This window comes from Neophocaena asiaeorientalis, unplaced genomic scaffold, assembly GCF_003031525.2.
Source record: "Neophocaena asiaeorientalis asiaeorientalis breed wild unplaced genomic scaffold, Neophocaena_asiaeorientalis_V1.1 scaffold357, whole genome shotgun sequence".
Classification (NCBI taxonomy): domain Eukaryota; kingdom Metazoa; phylum Chordata; class Mammalia; order Artiodactyla; family Phocoenidae; genus Neophocaena; species Neophocaena asiaeorientalis.
The window spans coordinates 4,135,796-4,157,754 of NW_020173270.1; the positions used below are offsets into that span (position 1 = coordinate 4,135,796).

At 59.2% G+C, this 21,959-nt stretch overlaps 1 protein-coding gene across 6 annotated transcripts in view; it reads right to left on the reverse strand.

Moving 5' to 3' along the window:
- The window catches only part of KDM4B (lysine demethylase 4B), a 127,701-nt gene that overhangs the window by 46,909 nt on the left and 58,833 nt on the right, over positions 1-21,959 (reverse strand). For all 6 annotated transcript variants that reach the window (XM_024745697.1, XM_024745696.1, XM_024745698.1 and 3 more), the window contains 3 exons: positions 10,695-10,744; positions 6,617-6,720; positions 2,207-2,344 (listed from right to left, as the gene is read on the reverse strand). In XM_024745697.1, coding sequence (XP_024601465.1) covers positions 2,207-2,344; positions 6,617-6,720; positions 10,695-10,744 — 292 coding nt within the window. The remainder of the gene's footprint in view (positions 1-2,206; positions 2,345-6,616; positions 6,721-10,694; positions 10,745-21,959) is intronic.

Here is a 21,959-nt window from a genome sequence, read left to right on the forward strand (position 1 = left end):
ACCCCGGGAACCGAACAGTCCCCTGCCGCCAATGCCCTCAGCTTGTCACCTGCGAGGCCAGGCGCCCGGCGGCCTCTCCAGCCCAGACTCGTTATGGGGGCAGCGGACCTTGGAGGTCTGGACCTGCTGTCCCGTTCCACCACCGAAAGGCCTGGAGGCTGACATCAGGTGGCAACGGACAGGTGCCCCGTGGCCAGTGGCCACTCCTGGCAGAGGCCGCTGGGCACCCCAGAACCCGGGCCGGCTGAGAGCGACGCTTGTCACTTGTTCAGTAATTTCGCGCCCCGCCGCCTGGCGATGTGAGTGTGGAGCCCCATCTAAGGCTGCGCTTCCCCAGTGCCACTTGTTTGTGAACACATGGCTGAACCCAAAATTGCTTTTAATATCCGGGCAATCCCCGCCGGCCCCGCAGCAGGGTCGGCTCCAGCAGCGCCTCCAGGACCAGCCCCGGGGCCAGGCTGATAACTCAACTGCACAGAACTCCCTGCAAACATACCCCTGTGGATCTAAAGGGACAGTCCTGACACCCCCGTCTCTCCACTTGCAGCGAAGCCAGAGGCTCTGCCGAAGGCAGTCCCCCCCCAGTTTCCTGAATTAAGTATAAAAAGCCCAGCACTTTAAATCCGGGGCACCTCTCCAGTCTTCCTGGCTACAGAACCCATTTGCTTTTCTCAACTGCACTGACACAGCGAAGTTAGAGAAACAGATCATTAGAAAGACAGAGACGAGCGAGCCCATCTAGACCGCGCTGCCCAGTGGAGACGTGACGCAAAGCCACCTGTGAAGCTTAATTTTCTTCATCTTAATTTTTCACCCCATTCAAACGTGGAAAGAAGCAGGCGACATTTGCTTTAAGGATGGATCTTGTTTAACCCCACCTGTTCAAAAGCATCAGTCTGTAACCCCCCTGAACACCCTCTTTGCCAGGTGCCCTGCCGTGGACTCGGGGTGTTGCATGCCACCGGCTCCCCTCCACTCGTCACGACGCCCGATCGTCACGGCCTAGACCCTCTTTTGCAAGGGTCCAAGGTCTGGGAAACACTGAAGGAATCAGGATCCGGGCTCCAAGTCCTCCGGGTCCACACTGCTCCCACTTCCGGGCCTGGGAGAAACCCACCATCTGTCCCAACCCTGGGTCCTAACTCATAACGGCTGAGAAATTCCACGGAGGAACCCCAGGGCTCTGGCTTGGGAGGCTGGTAGGAAGCTCAGCAGGAGAGGCCTCTCCTGTCCCATGACCCAAGTACCGCAGTGGATGCTTGTGAAGAGTCGGGCCCCCTTTTGCAGTGGAGAGAAGGTTAAAGGGACTGAAACCTGAGAGCCGGGGCCGCTTGGTCTGAGCCCAGCTCAGAGCTGGGCAGAGCTCGCCGGCTTCCTCCACGGCACCCGTGGTACCAGTCTTGGGTAGAAGGCCCCTGGTCCCGGCAGCCAAGGAAGGGCTGGGCCTGCTGCCTGCCCGACAGCCCTCCCAGCAGCTTCTCCCTCCCAGGGCCCTGCCCAGTGCTCAGCCGCTCCCTGGACTCGCCACTACGGGGCCTCGTGCCCCCAAAGCTGCCCGTCAAAACCACAGACAGGTGAGTGCAGGAGAAAAGGAATTTGAGAACAAGCGCTTGGCTCAGATGTCAAGTCTGTTGGCCAATAATCGGCCCTCTGGGACCAGAACGGCAAATTACTGAGGAAAATCAAAGGAGTCTTCCGGCCTTTCAGTGACCTCTCAATGTGGATAGCGAGGCAGCAGGAAGCCCTCAGGCTCGAGCGCAGGGTCTGCTCTGCCAGGGTTCTGCGCCCTCTCTCTCTCTCTCTCTCCCCTTGTCTTTCTTGCACCCTGCAGCAGAAAAGCCCAGATGGGGAAGCTGGAGGGGGGCAAAGGCGCTGGGGCCCAAGCAGACCCCATGCCCGGCCAGGTGGCCTCCAAGGGGTCAACTAACAAGGAACAAATCTTCCCTGATCCCCAGACGATGGGGAACACGCCTGGGGTCTGCCAGGAGGAGGGGAGACCCGACCCCAGGCCTGCCCAGACTCCCTTCCCCTGCCTCCAGGTGAGGAGCATTCTGGGGACAAGTTTGCTGAGGACCCAGAAACACACCCTTATGGAGAATCCCAGCCTCTGGTCGAATGTAAACGGCTGCCACCCAGGCCCCGGGCTGGCTGAGCAGGTGGGAGCCGGCCCCCTTCAGACCCTTCCCCAGGGTCTGCGGGCACTCACCTGGGTGGCCACCTTGCCGTAATCAATCCACCGCAGGGTGGCAAAGTTGGTAGATTCCGCGCAGTTGAATCCGTGGTTGAATCCGGCGTGGTAGCCGTAGGGGAACGTGATCATGAACTCCCCAGCCTCCTGCGTGATCTGAGGGGCAAGAGGCCAACAGGTGAGGGGCGAGGCCCGACACAGGGCATCACGGGCTGATGGCAAAGCCACAAGAAGCCACCAAGGAGCACAGCAGGGGGACGTGGGCTCGAGGGCGTCCCAACAAGTGCCAGGGGGCCTGACTTTAGGAGCCAAAGGAGCCGGCCAAGTGAGAGGCTGTGGCCTGGTGCTCACATGGCTTGGAGAGTAGGTGAGGCGAGTGGCCAGGGCGGCAACTGGGCTCCCAGCCCCGCTGCTCACTGAGACCCCACTGGGCCCCGAGGGGAGAGTCTGCACTCTCCAGACGGGTGAGCAGCAATGCTAGGATTCTAGGTACTTCTCATTTGGCTGGGGGGTCTCCTGCTTTGGGGGTAGGTGGCCTGTCAAGCCTCCATCCACTGTGAGATGTTCCCACACGGCGCCGGGGCTGGCGAGGAGGGCCGGTCGGCACTGGCGGAGCTCGGAGCCCTTGGAGCCCAGGGTGGGTTCGAGCCGGCAGCATGGTGCCCAGCCCTCGTGCGAGGAAGGCGCAGGCCCACCCCCAAAACGTCCCCAGAAGCTGGCCTAAGTGGCCCCGCCACCGTGAGTAGAGAATCTGTCCACTACATCCCAAGACATGGGTCCTTCCAAGTGAGGGCAAAGAGACTGAAGCGACACGTCAGCGGGCCGGGAGGACACGTGTCAAGGTCATGACACTGCAGGACGAGCGCGTTTCCAGGCCTATTCAAAATGGTCTGGACGGCCAGACTCTGGTCCAGCCTCTGCGACGGAGACCCCAAACCAAGAAGTTGGGCGGGAGGGACCAGGGTGGGGGACCCACAGTGATGCCAGACAGAGGCTTCCAGAGGTGCCAGCCCAAGGCCTGGAGAAGGAGGCTGCAGCCTCCTCCCCGGGCCCCTCCCCACTCTGCACTGACTACCCCCGGCCATCAGCAAGCGCTCCAACAGACCAGTGCTCCGGCAGACGGATGACAAACAGCAGCGGCCACCATCCCCACTCGCTGTGTCCCGGGACGTGAGGCGGGGCTGCTGGACTAGAGGCTGTGACGCGGGAGCGACCCTCTGGGGTCAGGAGGGCCAGTCTTCTCCTAGGCTAAGCACGTGGTGCACATCAGGTTGTCTGGAGTTCTGAGAACGGGGCCTCAAATGCACCCGCCCCCCCAACCCTCGACGATGTTTCTCTCTAGGGTTTCAGACACGGACCGCGTTGCCCATGCTCTGCGCTGGCCTCTTCCGCTCGGCACATCCTCGGGGTTTATCCGTCCCGCTGGGCACATGGGTCGTCTGCTCCTTTTCGTTCCTAAAGGGGTCTCCTGCTATGAGGATGTGTTGCTATTTGCTCATCTAGCCTCCTGCTCACAGGCCTGTGGCTGTTCCTGGTCTGAGGCTCTGTGAGCAGAGCTGGGGGCACCTGTGGATTCATCTTCTCCCGGTGGTTGCTTGCACTTCTCCGGAGTAAACAGACTCCGGATGGGGCACCGTGGGGCCCCAGGAAACTGCCCAGCGGCTCTTCGCAGTGGCCGCCCGTGTTGCACCCACATGGTGGGAAGGGCAAGTTTCCCCGCGCCCTCGGCGGCATATGGGGTATGGGGTATTCGCACGCAGTGGCCCGGTGGAGTGGGTGTGACGCTCCGGCCCCCTCCCTGAGGTCTGTAGATGCCGCCCACTGCGTCCTGCCGGCGCCTGCACACGCCTCCTTCTGCAAAGTGTGTCTGCTCAAGCCTTCTGCCCCACTTAGAGGCTCTTCACCACTCTGTCGCTGATTTGTAGTTTTCGGGGCCTGCTAATAACCCCAGAGAGAGGAGCAGAAATCGCTGGATTCATTTAAGTAACCAACGAGGAGTCAAACCCTGGCAGGGGAGGGTGGGTGGCAGGAGGTGGCGACCGGGGATGGGGTGAGGTGGAGGTGGGGAGACTTCCAGAAGCCAACCACAGAGTCAGAGATCAATCAAAACTGACGTAGCCTGGAGAAAAGCCAGTCCTTAAGAACACGGAGATATCTTTCTTTTCAAATAATGAATTGTACCCATCAAGGGAAGTCAGTGTGCATTAAGTAATATTTTTAAATTCCTGTCCAAGTGACAGCCGCATGCGGGGACGAAGCGACGGCAGAAGATGGGGGAGGAGGGGACATGCAGTGTCCCCAGGTCCCAGCGGCCAGCATCCTCGTTCTCAGGAAGGGTCCCCTGGGCCAGCTTCTGCTGCAGGACTCGGAGCCTCATCAAATGAGATAAATAAAATTCGGGTTTGGGGATGTGCTTTTAAATGCAATTACTGATGTTCTTATCCTACTTGAGCTGATTCTGTAAAGTGCTATCTCGCTTTCCAGAACGCCTCCGTGCGTGCACTGGCCTGCTTGAGCCTCAGGGACGCAGCAGGGTCCCCGTCACCGAGCTGGAGCCCCCGTGGGGAGAGGCACACTGAGGGCCTGGTCCCCCGCCCGATCCGGCCCATAAATCAAGGCCCAGAACAGGAGATGTGCTCACTTAGAGCAACAAGGAGATTATGTCCCTGTCAGAAAATCTACATCCTGGTGGCTCCATTTCAAACCCACGGTTGTCTGTCCTCCGTGTCACCACCGTCAACATTATCCCAACGATAAATCAGAGGGCGCTTGGGATGACGAATAGGCCGTGACGCAAAGCAATCAGTAGTGGAGGGAGCGCCAGCCCCAGACGCCAGTCACAGAGGAAGCCCGGCGGTCGGCTGCTTGTGCGAGCTCTCCAAGAATAAATGAGGAAGTCCGTGGCAGATCACAGAAATACACACTTTTAATTATTAAAAAGCTCTGCTATCGATCTGCTTTTTCTTCTAGAAGTAAATACCATTACAAAGATTTATAAGCGGAGTGCGGGGCGTCACTCTGAAGGCCGCCAGGAATTCAGATGAGGGGCTCCACGTGGAGCCTGACGCCGCAGGGCCCGGAGCCTGGTCCTGAGGCCGGCGGCCCACGGAGGGCTCCCTGCTGCTGGACAAGGGCCTTGGGACGAAGCTCTGTCTGGGCCCCGTGGGCAGCCGCTGTGGCTGCGGAGCCCGGCCTCTCTCCAGTCACCAGCGGCCCCTCTGGGCCAGGAGGCCGCCGCTGCCTTGGGTCACGCTCTGGCATTTCGTATACAAGCTGCAGGGCCACACTGGCACTGACCCAGGAGAACGAGGGAGCCCGCCAGCTGACTCCTGCGACCCGCATCCCTCTCCAGGAAGCACCACTCTGGAGAACGTCCGCGACAAAGGGACGGGAGAGCAAGTACCTCTCACTTCCGTGAGCAATGCCATGATCTGTCTGCGAGGCTCCTGGCAAAGAATGATGTTCCAACCAGAAGACGGGGGCAGGTGGGGTGGGTGCGAAGAGGGAAGCATGGAAAGCTGCGTTTCTCAGAGCGAAATAGCCCACTACCTAATAAGCGTGAGCAGCAGCTGCGGCCCCGATAGAAAGGCGAATCCCCGATCTGTGTGCTGATGCTGCAGGCGGTCTGACTGAAACGTCAGAACAATTTCTGACCTGCTGACACCCTTGGCCAGAGAGAGGCACGAAGGTCCGCCCCCAGAACTCGCTCCCGCGCCTGACGAAGCACTCTTCGGGGAAACCTGCAGAAGCCGGGTTCCCGGACAGTCCCCTCTGCCCCCTGCCCTCGGTGCCACGGCCCACACGCCTGTCCGGTAAGTTCCGGGCACAGGCCTCTCGCCTGGACCCACGCAGGGACCGAGGCGCAGACTCCCCCGTCCAGGAGGGCTGTCTGCGGGGAAGGACTGGCCTGGAGTGACGACAGCTGGGCCCACTTCCACTCACCCCTCACAGCCCCAGGCGGACCAGTGGTGCAGCCTCTGGAGCAGGAAACTGCATGAGTTCACAGCCTTCACGCTGCGAGGGAGCCAGGCATTTCATTTCTAAACAGGTATTTGCTCTCTCAAAGGCGTCTGCCCGGGCACGGGTGGGCAGGAAGGGACTCCCACGGGGAGTGCCAGCTCCTCAGCGCTTCCTGCCGGGTCAGCAGGAGCTGCCCCAACCATCCACTCCCCAGCCCGGCCCGCAGAACCTGCCGACATTCGGGTCTGGGCGGGAAGGAAAGTCAAGGCCCCTCCTGACGGCCCCTCTTCCATCCTCACTCCCCACCCTGGAAGAGCTGGAGGCTGACGGCCCTGCCCTGGCTTGCCATCGTCCTAGAACCTTCTCCAGGGTTAAGACGCCAATTTCCTGGGGCACTCGTGGTCACGAGGGCACAGGCCCCAGAAGCCCCTCCACGAGCAAGGTGGTCTGTGCCCAGCCCCTACGTACCCGGCTGAATGGGATCCCATACTTCTTGAGGATGATGGGCGAGATGAGGGTCATCTTGTGCCGAAGGAAAGCGTCGCAGCCCTGGGAGCTCCCGGGGAAGAAGCCTAGAGCAGAGAAGACCAGCATCAGCCTGGCGGGATGGGGCGGGGCCTGCCCAGCGGGACGGGGCGGCGGGGCAGCCGGGACACCTCTCTCCGGGCAGCCCTTTCCTCCGAGGCCCCGAGGGAACGAAACACACAGGGGACTGCGGGACGGGGTCCTGGGTGACGAGGGGCGCACCCACAGCACACATCCACGGTCGCAGACAGGGTGCGGCTGCCCAGAGACTGCCACCCACCCCGAGCTCCCCCCAGACAAAAGCCACTGCATTGCTTCCACACGGTCACTCGGCCACGTGAGAGCGCAGCCTGGACACAAGACAGGGGAGCTGCTGCTCTTGACCAGACACACGGTTGAGTGGGGTCCCCCACCACCCCCCAACACTGACGAGTCCGCAACAAGGAGGGGGGCCGCCTGAGTGGCGCAGGCTCTCCACCCACGTGGTCCCACCGCCACCAGGCAGGTGAGGACACGGAGGCCCGGGAGACAACCCGCCCACCCTCGGCCCCAGACACACGGGGCCAACGCAGGCCGTGCCCACAGCCCCTAACCCTCTGTCTGTGCTCACAGCCCCTATGCTCTCTGCCCCACGTAACTAATTTACAACAGGGATAGCCTCCGCGAGCCTACGGAAAGCCCACCATCAGCTCTACCTGCCCAGAAACCGTGCTTCACTAACGCAGCTCAGGGACGTTCCCACATCGCCTGTTGGCTGAAACTCAAGTCAATGACACGTGTCTCGTCGTTAAGAAAAAGCCTGTCCCAGGTTCTGCCCATGGTGGCCAGGCGCCTCAGCTCAAACCCGCACGGAGAGTGGGCACAGGAGGGCTGCCGCACGGCTCCTCGAGGTGTGGGGTAAGTCCCCACGGCAGCAGCACCAGCACGCACTCCCGAGCAGCCACCTCCCTCTGGGGCTGATCCCCAGACGCAGGCAGCCGCAGGACCCTTCTGGAAGCCGATCCAGACCGGGCCCAGCCTCCAGGCCAGCGCGCACCCTCGACAGGCTGCTGGGTAAAGAGGGCACGTGTGTGTGTACGTGTGCGTGTGTGTGTATGTATGCACGTGCGCACCCGCGTGGCCCCACCCACACGCCAAGGTGGGAAGAGGCTCCTAACCGCAAGGACACAATGGCAAGGCTCTGGAAGGTGCCGGGGCTGACTGAATCCAGCAACTCTGCCCTGCACTGAAAGCGTTTCAATTAGAGTTACGGCTGCCTGCCGCCCGGCCCGCCGGCCTCTCTGCAGTTCCTCTTTTTAATGCACAGTTTAAGTGGCTCTCATTAAAGCTCTAATAAAGAAGCACATTTTAAGTGATTAGCACCAATAACGCGCCCACACATTAATGCTCTCCCCATGGGCCGCACAACTCCCCCAGCGAGCCCATTCGGAGCACGGCTATTCATTTTCCATATTCATCGCAAGCCCATTCCACCCATCTCAGTAATGGAGCCCCTGACGCACACCCCCAAAAAGTCTGGAAGGGACGCCTAGGAGGGCAGTGGGTCACTTGCCCTGGAGCCTCCCCCATCCTTCCTCCGAGGAGGGGAGAGCAGTCCTGAGTGAGGGGCTGCAGAGGAAGCAGGAGGCTCCCGCCCCTCCTCCAGAGCTGACAGCCCCTTTCCTGAATTCCAGGAGCCGTTTGACTTAATGAGTCTGGATTTTTCAAGAAGCAAGGACAGGGCGGCCTCCCTGCTAACCGACTCTTCCTCTCCCAGCCCCGGCCACTGAGCCTCCCTCAGATGCCCAGGAAGCGAGCCAGCATCCAGGTCGGGGCATCAGAAAGGACCCGGCAGCAGCTCCGGCCACGGGAACGGAGCACAGGGCGAGCTCCAGGGAGAGCGGCTGTGGCACTGTCTGGGGTTGGCGGGGGGGCCCCAGAGGATCCTGCATCCGGCTTCTCTTGCTTCTCTAGTTGGCGCTCCGATCACCCAAAACTTTTCTAGTAGAAAAGGCATACTGAGGGAGAACAGCCGGGCATGGCTAAGTGCAACCCCCTCTGAACAGGAAGAACAGAGAAGCTGCAGGCAAGTCCCGGGGGTGTCACGGACGTGGTCCCCAGAGAGCGCCCGCACTGATCCCCGTGGCTCTCTGCAGGTATGGGGGGCTGAACAGTGGCCCCCAAGACGTCCGTGTCCTGATCCCCGCAACCTGTGGAAGGTCCCCTCAGTGATAAGAGGAACTCTGCAGACGGGATAAAGTTCAGGCCCCTGAGATGGGGATGGGCCTGAACCACCCAGGGGGCCGGTGTCATCCGGAGGGTCCTTATAAGAGGGGGTCAGAGGGACACTCGACCACAGACCAGGGAGACAGAAATGAGAGTGACGCGGCCCCACGCCCAGGATGCAGCTCCTCCGAAAGCCATAGAAGCCAGGAATCGGGTTCTCCTCCGGGGCTTCCTGAAGGAGCCAGCCCTGCGGATGCCTTGATTTTTAGCCCCTAGAGGCTCACTGTGGACTTCTGACCTCCAGAAGTGTAAGAAAATAAATCTGTGGGGGTTTTTAATTAGGTTTTTTTGAGTAGTTTAAGGTTCACAGCAAAACTGAGGGGATGTGTGTTGTTTTAAGCCACTGAGTTTGTGGTAACTTGTTACATCAACAGGAAGCTAATACAATAGGAAAAGACATTTTAAATTTGCATTTTAAAAAACATAATGGGAACAAAATTAATTCGGTTTTATTTTCGAGCTCAGTAAGTAAGTTAAATCAGCCTTTGCCATGCCCGCCTGCACTGGAATTTCTCCCGGGAGAAGCATGTCCGTGAGAGCGGCTCCAGCCCTGTCCATGAGGTCAAGGTCCCAGTTTCCAACAGAAAAGGTGACATGACAATGGCCTCTGCAGAGGAACTGGGCCCGGGGGCACCTGCTCAACTCACCTGACGGCCTCCCTCCCACCCGGGATTCTGTCGACCCCGCCAACCCGCTGAGAGAATCTGTTGGGCAGAAAGATGGGCCGCTCCCACCCCCAAGTCAAGTGCAGGCAGGGAGGCGCCCACAGAGGCCAGCAGCCGGCTGGCAGGGAGCCTCACCAACACCAGGCCATGGCTTCGGACGGTTCTGTGGCCACCTGGGGGTGCCAGCTGCCTACTGCTGCCACGGGGGTCGCGGTGGCCTGAGGCCCCATGCTATCTGCGCAGCAGACTCTCACCCTCACCCGGGTGCTGCCTGAGAGGGAGGGGCTGTTCTTGGCTGCACAGCGAGGGCCCGCCCGCTGGGCCAGTGGGGTCTGTGAACGTCTGTCCAGGCACTGACAGCCGTCCGCCCTCAGGACACGGGTCTCCGTGGGGACAGGACAGGTGCGAGATGAGAGCGATGGGGGGCACAGCCCGGCCCCCCATCGGGGCACACAGAGGCCTCTGCGCCCCCTAGCCTGGGTGTCTGGCTTGTCTCTAAGGATCCCATGCCCTGAGGGCCGGCCTTTACCCGGGTGGTCAGAGCCCCAGACGCAGCCCGGGACCCTCTCCGACAAATCCTGTCAGCCCGAGAGGCCCTAGCGAGGGTCTCAATCCAGGTGGTGGAGGGAGCCTGGGTGACCCAACCCTGCACGGGATTAGCAGATGGCCCTGCAGTCCCCATGTGGCCACACGGAACAGGTGCGGACCTCCAAACTGGACTTCTCGTGTTCTAGACTGAGCAAAGAGTCCATAAAGACAGAAAAGGGTGGATGCAGCACCAGGTGCTGGGGGGCAAGGGGAGCACGGGCTGCCCCCAGCCGGCAAAGCCTGCAGTCCTGTCCCGAACTCTGGGCCAAGAGGCTAGAAAATAAGAGTGTTGAAGCGACGGCATCCGTGTGGCTTTCGTGAAGTGACAGACCCACAGCGGGGGTCCACGACCTGACCGCCAGGGAAGGGAGTGGAACGCAGCCAGGACACCTGGAGCACGTCACCCTCCGGGACACCAACCCCCAGACAATAGCGTGAAGCCGGGGAGGGAGAGGCCGCCAGCCCACCGCCCACCCTGGCCCCAGTGGGCCCCAGGCACCTACCGATTGCCAGACGCTCCAGGCGCTTGCCATGCTCTGGGGGGATGGCATACCTACGAGAGAAGGGAGGCACGTCAGAGGGGAGAGCATGTGGCCACTGCACAGCTGAGGGCCCCAGGAGACACGCGGGCCCGGCACAGGGCAGAGCCGGGCGGCTGCGGTCGGCGTAGGGGAGGGGCTGTCAGTGTCGGGGGATGCCACACGGATGGGAAGAGGGGTGAGGTGGAGGCCCAGGACCCAGGACTTGGGGGGCAGTGACACACCCTCGGAATGCCAGGAGTGGAGACATTCCCAGTTAGGCGGCTTAGAAAGCAAAGCATAAAGTAAAGAGCACTGGATTGGAACCAAGGAGGACGACGGAAGCATCCCGGGCTGTCCCCCCAGCCCCAGGAGCCGAGGGGAAAGAAGCTTCGAGAAGGAGCAAGACTTCACTCGTCACCCACTTTCATAAGCTGTATTTTCACACGTTCTTACATTTGAAAGATGACTGCGGCTCTGTCATAAATAAAAAAAGATGTAAGGTGAAAGTCTGCAAACAGATGAAGCGAGAGTGTCACCCGCTGATGCGAGCCAGCGTGTCGGGATACCAGAACGCTTTCCTGGCAGAGGGCTGTGCCAGGAGAGACAGCCAGGGGCCAAGGGTCCAGAAGCCCCAACCCAACCGACGTGCCACCCCCAGACCACCCGAGGGCACTTGGGCAAGATGGAAACCTCCAGCTTCTTTTTTTTTTTTTTTTTTTTTTTTTTCTGCACCACAAGGTATACGGGGATCTTAGTTCCCCGAACAGGGATCGAACCCTCGCCCCCTGCAGTGGAAGCACAGAGTCTTAACCACTGGACTGCCAAGGAAGTCCAGGAAACCTCCATTTTCAAGCAAAGGCGGGGCATGGTAGGGCCACTGTCCAGAGGAGGAAGGAGGGTGGTAAAGTGTCCAACGGTAGAGCTACTAGAGCATCCGAGTCCCGTCCCATCTGGGAGAAACTCCAGGATCCGGCAATCCTGCCCCCTGGGAACACTGGGCCGCGTCTGACACATTTCTAGTTGTCACGACTGGGGGAGTGGTCCTGGCATCGAGGGGGTGGGGGAGGGATGCTGCTCCACACCCCACAGCGCCCAGGATGCGCCCTAGTAGAGAATGAAGCACCCGATGTCAGCAGTGCTGCAGGGGACGGGGACCGTGCTCCAGAATCACAATGGCAATCTCTGGAATTCTAGAACGAGTCCACCGGAGGATGTTCCCCACGGCTGCGCCCTCCCCCCCCACAGGGCAGGAAGCCAAATGGGGAGGGACACGGAACATGGAAGATCGCCCAGGCTCAGGAGCTGGCTGAGTCCACTCCAGCTGAAAGGTTTATCGTTACTTTTAATAAAATAAAAGGGGCAAGGGTAGGAGATAAGGTGAACATTGTGCTGTCTCTAATCGAACAGGATAAAAATAATTAATTTCTGGGCATGTTTCACGGCCCTGGAGGTGGCCGTGGCACCTTTAATTCTGCTGTCATTAGAGAATTGCCCATTATCTGGACAAAGAGGAGGTGACTTCTTTTTAAATGGCCTTTTATCACTTACATAAAGATGATAAAAATTAATCCCAATCCAAAGCACCTCTGTGGGATTAAGGTCCCCCCACCAAACAGGGAAATGAAACATTCCGTCCCTTCTGGGAAGATGCCCGAGGACAGAAAGGAACTTATGGCTCCAAGGCTGTGATGATTAACGCAGTATCGCCAGTCTACAATGCTGCTTTCACTTAATTACAGCCTGTAATTGGGAGTTGTAAAGATAAGATTAATTGAATCTGGTGGATGTTAAAAGTTTAATACATTGGAACGTGGCTCCTCTGTTATCGGAAAGTACAAACTGCAGGACACTGGGCTGAGTGTTCAGAAGAGCAGCCCCTGGAGAGATCAGACAGGACTCGTGGACGGGAAGCCGGCAGCCATGGGGGACGTCTGGACTCCGACGGCCACGAGCACGCTGCGCCTCCCACGGCTTGGAACGACCCGGCGACAGCCTGGGAGATGCTGAGAGGCCCCTGTGCTCCCCCAGCCCACATCCAGGGACTCAGCAAGCTGAAAACCTTAGACTTCAGGGGGAGGCGGGCAGAACTGGGGTCCTGGCCCTTAACGAGACAAGCGCTGACCGTGGGCCGTCCATTCAAAGGAGGCAGGGAGGGCGGTAGAGGCTCCATCTGTGCAGTTGTAACGGCTCCCCGAGTTCCGCTGGCCTGCCAGCGATGCGGGCGGCAGGTGCCCACAGAGCCCCCTCTCTGCCATGGCCCTCCCCTCCGGGGCCCCAGGCAAGCCCAGAGCAATGGAGGCCCAGGTGAGCCGGCCTCCCAGCAGGGCCGACATTCACCACTGAAGGAGAAGTCCCCAGACAGAGGGGCCCCCGTGGCAGAGCCTGGCATAGTCTCCAGCCTGGGGCCAGGGCGCGCTAACCTTGTTACAGCCCCGCCTGGCGTCACACCACTGGGTCGGGGCATCCCTGACTCTCAGGCTTGGCTCTGGGAGGAAAAAAAAGAAGGCAAAGCAGCTCTTTGGGTTGAGCAGGGCTGCTCGCTAACTCTCGAAGTAGGCAAGCATCTGTCTGGCCATTAGTGAGCAGGTTCTGGGGCCGTAAAACAGAGTCGGTTTTACTGGTCATCAATATGGGGGCAGTTTGTCTTGCTCCCTGGGAACTCCGTCCCCATCACAAGGTCAAACCTCACGGCCAAAATCAATCTGCTTTGCCCGCCTGTGACCGCAGGCAGCTGCTCTCTGTACGTGGCAGCCCGGGTCGCCTGGGAGGCAAAGGGTGCTTGCACGTTTCCTTGGACAGACGGCCTGCCCGGATCCACGTCCACCTCACGACTGGGCCGGTGCGAGGTTTCCCAGCCGGCGGTCAGCCCTGCCCAAGCCCACACAGAGCCCCCGTGGCTCCCCCATCCCGCTCACTGCCAGCACGAGGCTGGTTTCCCACGTGTCCTGCTACACGGTGGCCATCTCCTTGGTCCACCAGCCCCCGCCTCCTCCTGGGCTGACCACATCCCACCCCCAGATGGCCCCCGTCACCATGCTCCTCCCCAGGGACTGGGCTGCAGCTGGGTGCCTCCTGGTGGTCAACTCACTCCAGGCCAGCACAGAAGTCATGGCAGAAGAATCTGGACGTGTCGGATACAGGAAAGGGCAGAGCCACTCCCAGAATCCAGGGAGGGATGGGAGGGACAACAGACCAGGGGCTTCAGGGGGCTGAGTCAGAAATGGGGGAAACCCCTTGGGGGAGTCTGCAGAGGGTCGGGCTGCCCACACGGGGTCACGCAGGTCCCTCCGGCCACAGCACATGAGCCCCGGTCCTGAGACCGGCCAGGCAGGCCCCTCTGGACCTTCTCCGCGTATTTTACCAGCCCATCATATGCGCCCCTCCCTCTGCCCTTTCTCTCCTCTGGTCACCGTTTTACACAAAGCACTTCTGGATGACACTCAACCAGAAAGTCGTGGAAAACTCGGCGCTGTCAGCTCGGTGTCCCTGGCAACCGCTCCAGGTGACCCCACAGAGGCTGCAGCAGGACTGGACAGGCTCCATAACTCCGGGTTTAATGTTGTGGAATCGCCGAGGAGGCCGAGAGAGACGAATTCAGGCATCGTTTGCCAGACGCCTTTTTCAGAAAGGCAGTCGTCTGCAAATATCAGGGATTTCGGCGAGAAAATAAAGCAATTTTAGATCCTCTATACAGCCCAGGAGGTAACGGCAGAGGACACGAGACGCATGCAAAGCCACACAATGGTAAAGAGACCATCCCAGTCCAGCAGTTTCACTGTTCAAACGACTGGCTGACGGGAAGGCTTCCCGAGGTGACCAGAGTCCAGAGGCCACGTTCCAGAAGGAAGTGACCCCCTGGTCTGGGGAGAGATGGGAGGGCTGGCCCTGCCAGGTGGGCATCCCCCTGCCTCTCCTTTCCAGGTTTCTTCTTTCACACTTGACGTCTGGAGTAGTGGATGCACCCCCTCCAATCACAGCCGCCCTCAAAAGGGCAACGTGGAAACCCACACACCTGGCATAGGCCAAGAGGGAGGCCTGGGGCCAGAGCGGCCAGCGATCGCGTCCAAGACCTGCGTCCTGACACGTGTGCAGGGGTCGGACGTGCTTACAGGGGGCCAGGGACGGACTGAGGCTGGACGCTGGAGGGGTGCAACCCTGGCCAGAGGTGGGCATCCTGCGGGCCCTGCTGAGGCCAGGCCGGAGTCCAGTCAAGAAGCTCTGGAAGCCAGGGGGCCGTGGGTGTTGTTTGGGCAGAGGCCTCAGTCCAGCAGGAGGGAGGCTCTTGGGCCCAGAAGCAGAGGTAGTTGAAAGGAAACACGTCTTCTGCAGGCAGGCTCTCGCCTTGGGCAGGGGACAGGCTGCGTCCATCCTCCCAAGACGCTGCCCTGGGAAAGGCTTCCTGTCTGCAGTGGAGGATGCTATTAATGGTGTCATTTTCTTGGTGTTTTGTTTATTCCCCTGGAATGGCTTGATGGATGTGAATAACTATCGGACTATAAAAGCCAGCAAATGTGCTATTTTCTATTGCTCTAAATCATCAAACAAATAAAGTGTGAAACAGCATTTCTGAATATAATTTTCCCCTCTAATGGCTTAGAATTATTATCAAGAACAATGAAAATAAATAAGTAAACGTCTTGTGAGTTAAAAATTAAATGAGTGTGTCAGGAAGAGGAACATGGGCCATCGTGGAGAGCAGGGACCTGCTCGGGGCCATCGGTTCTGCAGAAGAAGCAAGGGGCTTCAGGCCATGCAGGAGCCCGGGCCTCTGGGTGTGGACTCCCACCGCCCAGTGCCCTCTGGCCCAGGGAGTGGGTGTCCGGGACCACCTCCCAGCGGGGAGGGCTGTGCTGAGTGAGGAGTGGGCACCACGGTACCTTGTGCCCAGCTGACCCCTGGGAGGTCCAGGGAGCCCGTGTACCGTTGCCCTGGAATGGCCACATGAGACCTCGGGAGGCAAGGTGGGTGGGGCTGGCCGCTGTCCTTCCTCTCCCGGGCCAGGGACAGACAATGCCAGATGGGCCGCTGCCTCTCAGGCCAGCAAGAAAACCTGTGGTCCCAGGGCAAGTTGTCAAGACGAGGAACGGGACACTCCAGTGAAAGGCATCGCACCCCCGACAGGGCCCGGTTGCTCGGCTGGCCGGCCACCCTGGGCTACACGACCCGTCAGAGTGGACGGAGTTCCCTGTGAGGAGGGCGTGTTGCCACGGTAACGAGGTAATTCCCACACGCTCCCGCCAGCTGCAAGGGTAATGAGAGTTGATGGGGTCCTGACTCTCAAACCCTGCTGCCCACCCCCGAGAGGCCCCCTTGGCCTCTGCCAGGGCCCTGCAGAACCGTTTTGCCTGGAGCCAGGTATGAAGCGCTATAATACGGACTGTATCTGCTCCCCAAGATGCGTGCGACTCTCCTCCGGGTGACAAGAGCACTCAGGACTTCTTCCACCGCCCAGCCTGACAGCTTCCACTGGCATGAGGCTCGGCTCCCCGCCCTTCCTCTCTGCTGAGGAGAGCGTGCCGAGAGCAGGGGTCCAGCCAGGAACCCTTTGGAAATGTCAGTTCAGCCCGACGCGAGTTGGAGGGTGAGGAAGTTAATTTCACAGTGTCTGCACAAGGCCGGGGCAGACAGGCCCCTTGCCGTTTAACATGCTATAACGACAGCGACGGAAACAAGAAGGCAGAGTCCACGGGAAGTGCCGAGACCACATGTCACGTTGGAGGCCACCTGGCACGAGTGAGCCGCCGGCACGGACCCAGGAGGCCATGGCAGCTCCGAATGCCAGCGGCCCCCAGCACCCCGTGTGCTGGGCATAGGGAAAAACCGTTTTTACTGCAATCCTCAAACACATGCCCTCTCTAGCCACGCGTCAGTGGGACAGTCCTGGCGCGCTGCCCCGTGGTCTGGGCAGCCAAGCAGAACGAGCTGGTCACAGAGCAGGCTTTCCCTCGCCCCCGAGTTGCCCAGGTGCCATCTCTGTGCTGGTTAGAGATGAGCTGGGCCAGAGCAGCCTCTCGCTCTGCTCCTCCGCAGGGAGGAGTGAAAGGGCCCAGAGAAGCACAGTCACAGGCGGTCTCCCCTAATGTGATCACCACGGAGACGAGCCACGACACGTCCAGGCACTGCAGGTGCAGCATTTACATTAAATTCCAAACCATTCTGTATAAAAAATTCTTAGGACTGCCTGGTGGCGTGGTGGTTGGGAGTCCAGCTGCCAATGCAAGGGACACGGGTTCGAGCCCTGGTCCAGGAAGATCCTACATGCTACGGAGCAACTAAGCCTGTGTGCCACAGCTCCTGAGCCTGCGAGCCACAACTACTGAGCCCACGTGCCGCAACTACTGAAGCCTGTGCACCTAGAGCCCATGCTCCACAAGAGAAACCACCACAGTGAGAAGCCCACGCACCACAATGAAGAGTAGCCCCTGCTCGCCACGACTAGAGACAGCCCGCGCACAGCAACGAAGACCCAAAGCAGCCAAAGATAATAAATTTAAAAAAAAATTTTTTTTTTTTAGAAGAAATACATTAAAAAAAAAAAAAATTCTTAGCCATCCAGGACTAGGAGGGACCTTCCCACCGTCACAGTTCAGAGTGAGGCAGGAGAGGTACTCTGGAAAGTTGGGGGCAAGGCAATCCACAGCACGGTGCTGAAGACACTAGCCAGTGTAATAAGTCAAGAAAAAGATATAAGGGGACTAACAATCAAAAGGGAGGAGACAAACTTTTTCATGTCAAGTAGTATAACCTTCTACCAGGGAAAACTAAAAGAATGAGCTGGTGAATTAAGAACTAAAGAGTCCAGCAAGGATGCAGAATAAAAAAATAAATAAAAATCAACAGACAGCCAGGCTTCCTCTGCACCAGAAAGACATTCACAGAAGACTATAAAACCCACTAAGGTGAACCTATCCCTTGTCTAGCGGTCCAGAGGCAGGAATTCCTCACCACAAACAAAGGCAAACATAAACCTGGGCGTGTGCTGGCCACTGACAGAATCGCAGAGTCTGGTCCAGGAGACGGAAGTGCTCTCTGGGAGGCTGACACTGCCGGGAGATGCAGCCCCTCGGTGTCTCTGTCTGGAGTAGGACAGGGCAACAAACACTCAGGCAGGCCTCAGAGTCGCGGCGGGCTCAGTTCCAGACCACCGCAATAAAGCAAATGCTACAATAAAGCGAGTCACACGAAGTTTTTGGTTTCCCGGTGCATAAAAAAAGTTACGTTCACAGTACTGTACCATACCATAGTCTAACAGTGTGCAGTAACAGCATTATGTCTAAAAAAATAGTGCATATACCTTAATTTTAAAATGCTTTACTGCTGTAAAGTGCTAACCATCATCTGACAATGAAGGGTTGCCACAAACCTTCCATTTGTAAAAAATGAAGCATCTAAGACGCGCAATAAAACAAGGCATGCCTGTACAGCAAAAAAAACCCTTGCCCCTGCCCACATCTTTCAGTAAAGGAGGTAACAGGTGTGACTGTGACATCGCCAGGTGACTCCAGGTACACACGTGGCAGGACTAGTTTGTCAGATACGAGCAGGCCTCATCATGACAGTTCAAACGTGAAAGACGGACAACTAACAGTCACGCTGATGGCAGGGTTAAAGGGGCACAAATGGTCACCCGGTACCAGGCTGGAGAAATAAAAGATGTTAGAAAAAGCAGACAGGCTCGTTCTTGAAACACGAGGGAGCAGGTCCGAAGGCCGAGTAGGACAGCCCTGGGACCACCAAGATACCCCACAGTCCACTGCCCCACTGGGAGGGGAGGAAGAAGAGCTGTCACCTGCCCAGTCTGCCCGGGAGGGGAGGTTGCAGGGCACCTGGCCCAGGGGAAGAAGGGGAGACTGAGCCCTTTCCTAAATACTCAGGAGAGCAATCCAGCCTGGTGGGGTGGGTCCCCTCTGCGTCCCCCCCATCCCGTGCACCCCAATCTGGCCACCACTGCACAAAGGAGCTCGACCTGGGTGGCATGGCTCCCTCCCTGAGAGCGACTGAAACTGCCTGACAGCAAAAGGATGCCTGCCCTGTTTCTACCAGGAAATCCCATCTCACCCTCCGAGGAGGCTGTTCTGCGGGGGGCCGCCCCCCTCATTTGTCCAAGTGCCGGGGCCCTTTATGTGACAGATACGAACACTTGCTGGGGAGATAGGATCAGCCCAGGACCAGGGTGGCTTGTCTCCAGGATAGAACCTTATTGAGCTGTGGTGGTTTTATCTTTAATGGATCGTTTTACGGGACAATAGGTGATGGAATTTGGTATCTCACACCAGCAGTGTCAATGATTTCAAGTAATGACATTTTTATTGAAACGTGCAAGAGATAAACAGAGTCCAGGGAGCATCCACTCAGAGAAAATGGGGCGTCTCAGATGGGGATGCCAGCTGACGGGGATGCCAAAGGACCAGCCTGCTGGCAGGACTAGGTGCTCTGCAGCCAGAGGGGCCGCCCAGGCTTCTCAGGGGGCTGGGGAAGGGGGGACGGGCCCTGGGCTCCACGCTCGCTCGCTCACAGGCTGCCCCCACCTCCCCGAGGTTCCCAGGGAAACGGAGTGGGTGAGCATCCTGAAGGCCCCCCAGCTCTAGGGCCCGGTTCACGGGAGCCCATAAGCCCACTTTAATTAAGGAACAGACTTTACAAGGTGAGCAGTGTTGAGCTGCAATGAAATGCTGAAGTGGAGGTACCTGATCCCTGGCCCGGGGTTTATTTCAGGCCCGTGAATTCTTTTTGTTATAGACAGGACCGAAAATGCCAAGTCACGTGTGGTCTGGGTTTTGACGTTGCTTTTGAAGCTGTGGGGGGCGCTTCTCAGGTGAGGTTTTAAAAGGCAGGCGGGGGCTTCCCTGGTGGCGCAGAGGTTGGGAACCCGCCTGCCAATGCGGGGGACACGGGTTCGAGCCCTGGTCCAGGAAGTTCCCACATGCCGGTAAAGCCACCGCTTCCTCCCCCTCGTCGAACTGGCCTCAATTTCCACCTGTAACCTGACGGGCAGGCAGCTCCCATTTCGCCCAGGGCCCACGGCCTGCTTCTGCTCCCCCGCCCCAGATTTATTTCTGCTGAAACACACAGGAGGGCGGGAACAGGAAAGAACAGAGGGTGGTCCGCTGAGAGTGCACGAGCAGGACTTAAACAGCACGGGCCACGCCGGGACATGGGGGCTAGCTGCGGGGAGCTGGGGAGGGTGGCTGGGAGTCCAGGTCTGCCCTCGGGCTGAGAGAGCCAGGGCAGCTTCAATGCGGGGAGGCGCCAGGCCTATTAAATCACTTCCCGTGTCCTTGACGCTTTTGTGCTCATCAGCACGCACACCCACAGATGCATGAGGCCGCTGAACCTCGTGTGGACACACACTGACAGTGGAGGCCCCCGGCGATTGGGAGGACAGGCCCGGAACTCTCCCTGCCCCACCAGAGGGGGCCCTGGGTGACCGTGACTTGCCCCTTAGCTACGGGACTGGCTCTGGAGAGCATTCAGGTGACGGTATCTTTACAAGCAGGTCCCGTGACCAGCAGTTCCAGTCTCCACGTGTAAGACTATCAGGGTCTCAGCTGACTGCCAAGAAGGTGAAGGGCACAGGGCCCTCGGGGTCACTCTCGGGGTGGCTCTGGGCCCTGGTGCTTTGAGGAGGGTTAAGCTCACACATGCGTTAAGCAAGGAAGAGCAAACAGACCAAGCCGGAGGGGAGCTGCTGAAAGCGGGCCTTCAGCACGTCTCATCCTGGTGATGAGCCTGCTGGTCCCCACTCCCCAGCTCCCGCTGCTGCGCCCACGTGAGGGGAAAACACACCCGTAGCCAGATTTTGAAGCAAAGCTAACAAAGACTCCCTCAACTCACAGATTTGCAGGAATCTCCCTTCTGGGGAGCTGAAATCGGCCGACAGCAACCTCTCCAACACAGGAGAGATCTGCCATGGAAACCAGACCCTGCGCACAGAGCAGGAATCTACAGAATGGATGGGGAGGGAGGGTGAGTGACTCCAGGCCAGGACCGCATCGGCCACAGACCCCCGACACTTCAAGCAACCCCTCATCCAAACACAGCCAGTGGGAGGATCTCAAGATGGGAACAATGCCCGGCGAAGCCACTTCTCTCAGAAGAACTGACGGTTTCTTAGAGTGGTGGGATGGAGAAGGATTCTGGCGAATGGCCTGGTGCTCCAGACTGGAGCCAGGAACGCCGGGTGGGCTGGTTTGGCTCCTGCTGCCCTAAAGCAAAAGTCCTGCAGTCTCACAAGCGGCCTGAGCCAGCAGAGTGCTATATCGTTCCAACCCCAAAGCGCCCACTTTGAACAGAAGACTCCAAAATGAAGGGCCATCTGCTCCTGCCAGACCAAGCCAGCAGGCTGTGTGACAGGCCAGCCACGCCTGCGGCCACGAGTAACACACACACAGGAGATGACTGCGCCCACAGAGGCAGGCCGGCCTGCCCAGGCAGTGAGGGCTACCCCGACCTGCCTGCCCAGGGCTCCCACACCCATGCCCTGGACCTTCCCTCCCGCGGCTAACATTCCCCTGGAACGATAGAGTAACATGCGTCTCCCTGCTCCTGGCCTGGCCACCTGCGCTCCAGCGGAGCCCCTCCACGGGCTGCCCTGCTGCCTCTCCTCCCACAGGTCTCAGCCCAGCGCCTTCCCTGCCTCCATCTCGGGGGTCCCGCTGCCGCGTGCCACCCACCTGGCCCTCCATGCCCACTCGGGGTGGGGTGGGGGGGCACACCATAAGCTCCTGCCCTGACACACGGTGTCTGCCCTGGAGTGGGTCACGCTGGGTCCAGAGCGGGCACTTGGCCAGGGTTTGAGCTGACCCATCTCCTTCTACAACCTTGAAGCCACCTTCGTCCAGCACAACCACGGTAGCAAAGCTACGGCTCACCTGCCCCCTTCCAGCCCCCTACCCCCGTACACGCAGTCAGACTACGTTTCCCAGGCTCCCGTGCTGGAAGGTGTGGCCACGTGACCTGGCGCTGGCCAATGAGATGTGGGCAGAAGCCACGGGCCTGCCTCCCTGGCCCGCCCATCAAAGTTTCAGGAACTCGGCCTCCCCCTGCCCCAACTAGACGCCTACGCCCACGGTGACCTCGGAAGCCGTGCACTGAAGGTGGCAGAGCCTCTGGTGGCCTGGGTCCCTGGGTTTCTGCAGCATCTCCTCCATCTCCCACAAGAACCTGCCGTCTTTGATTTCAGCTCGGCAGGGCTTCGTTCAATGATGTTTTGGGGACTCTAAGAAAAGGGTCCACCCTCTCCTACAC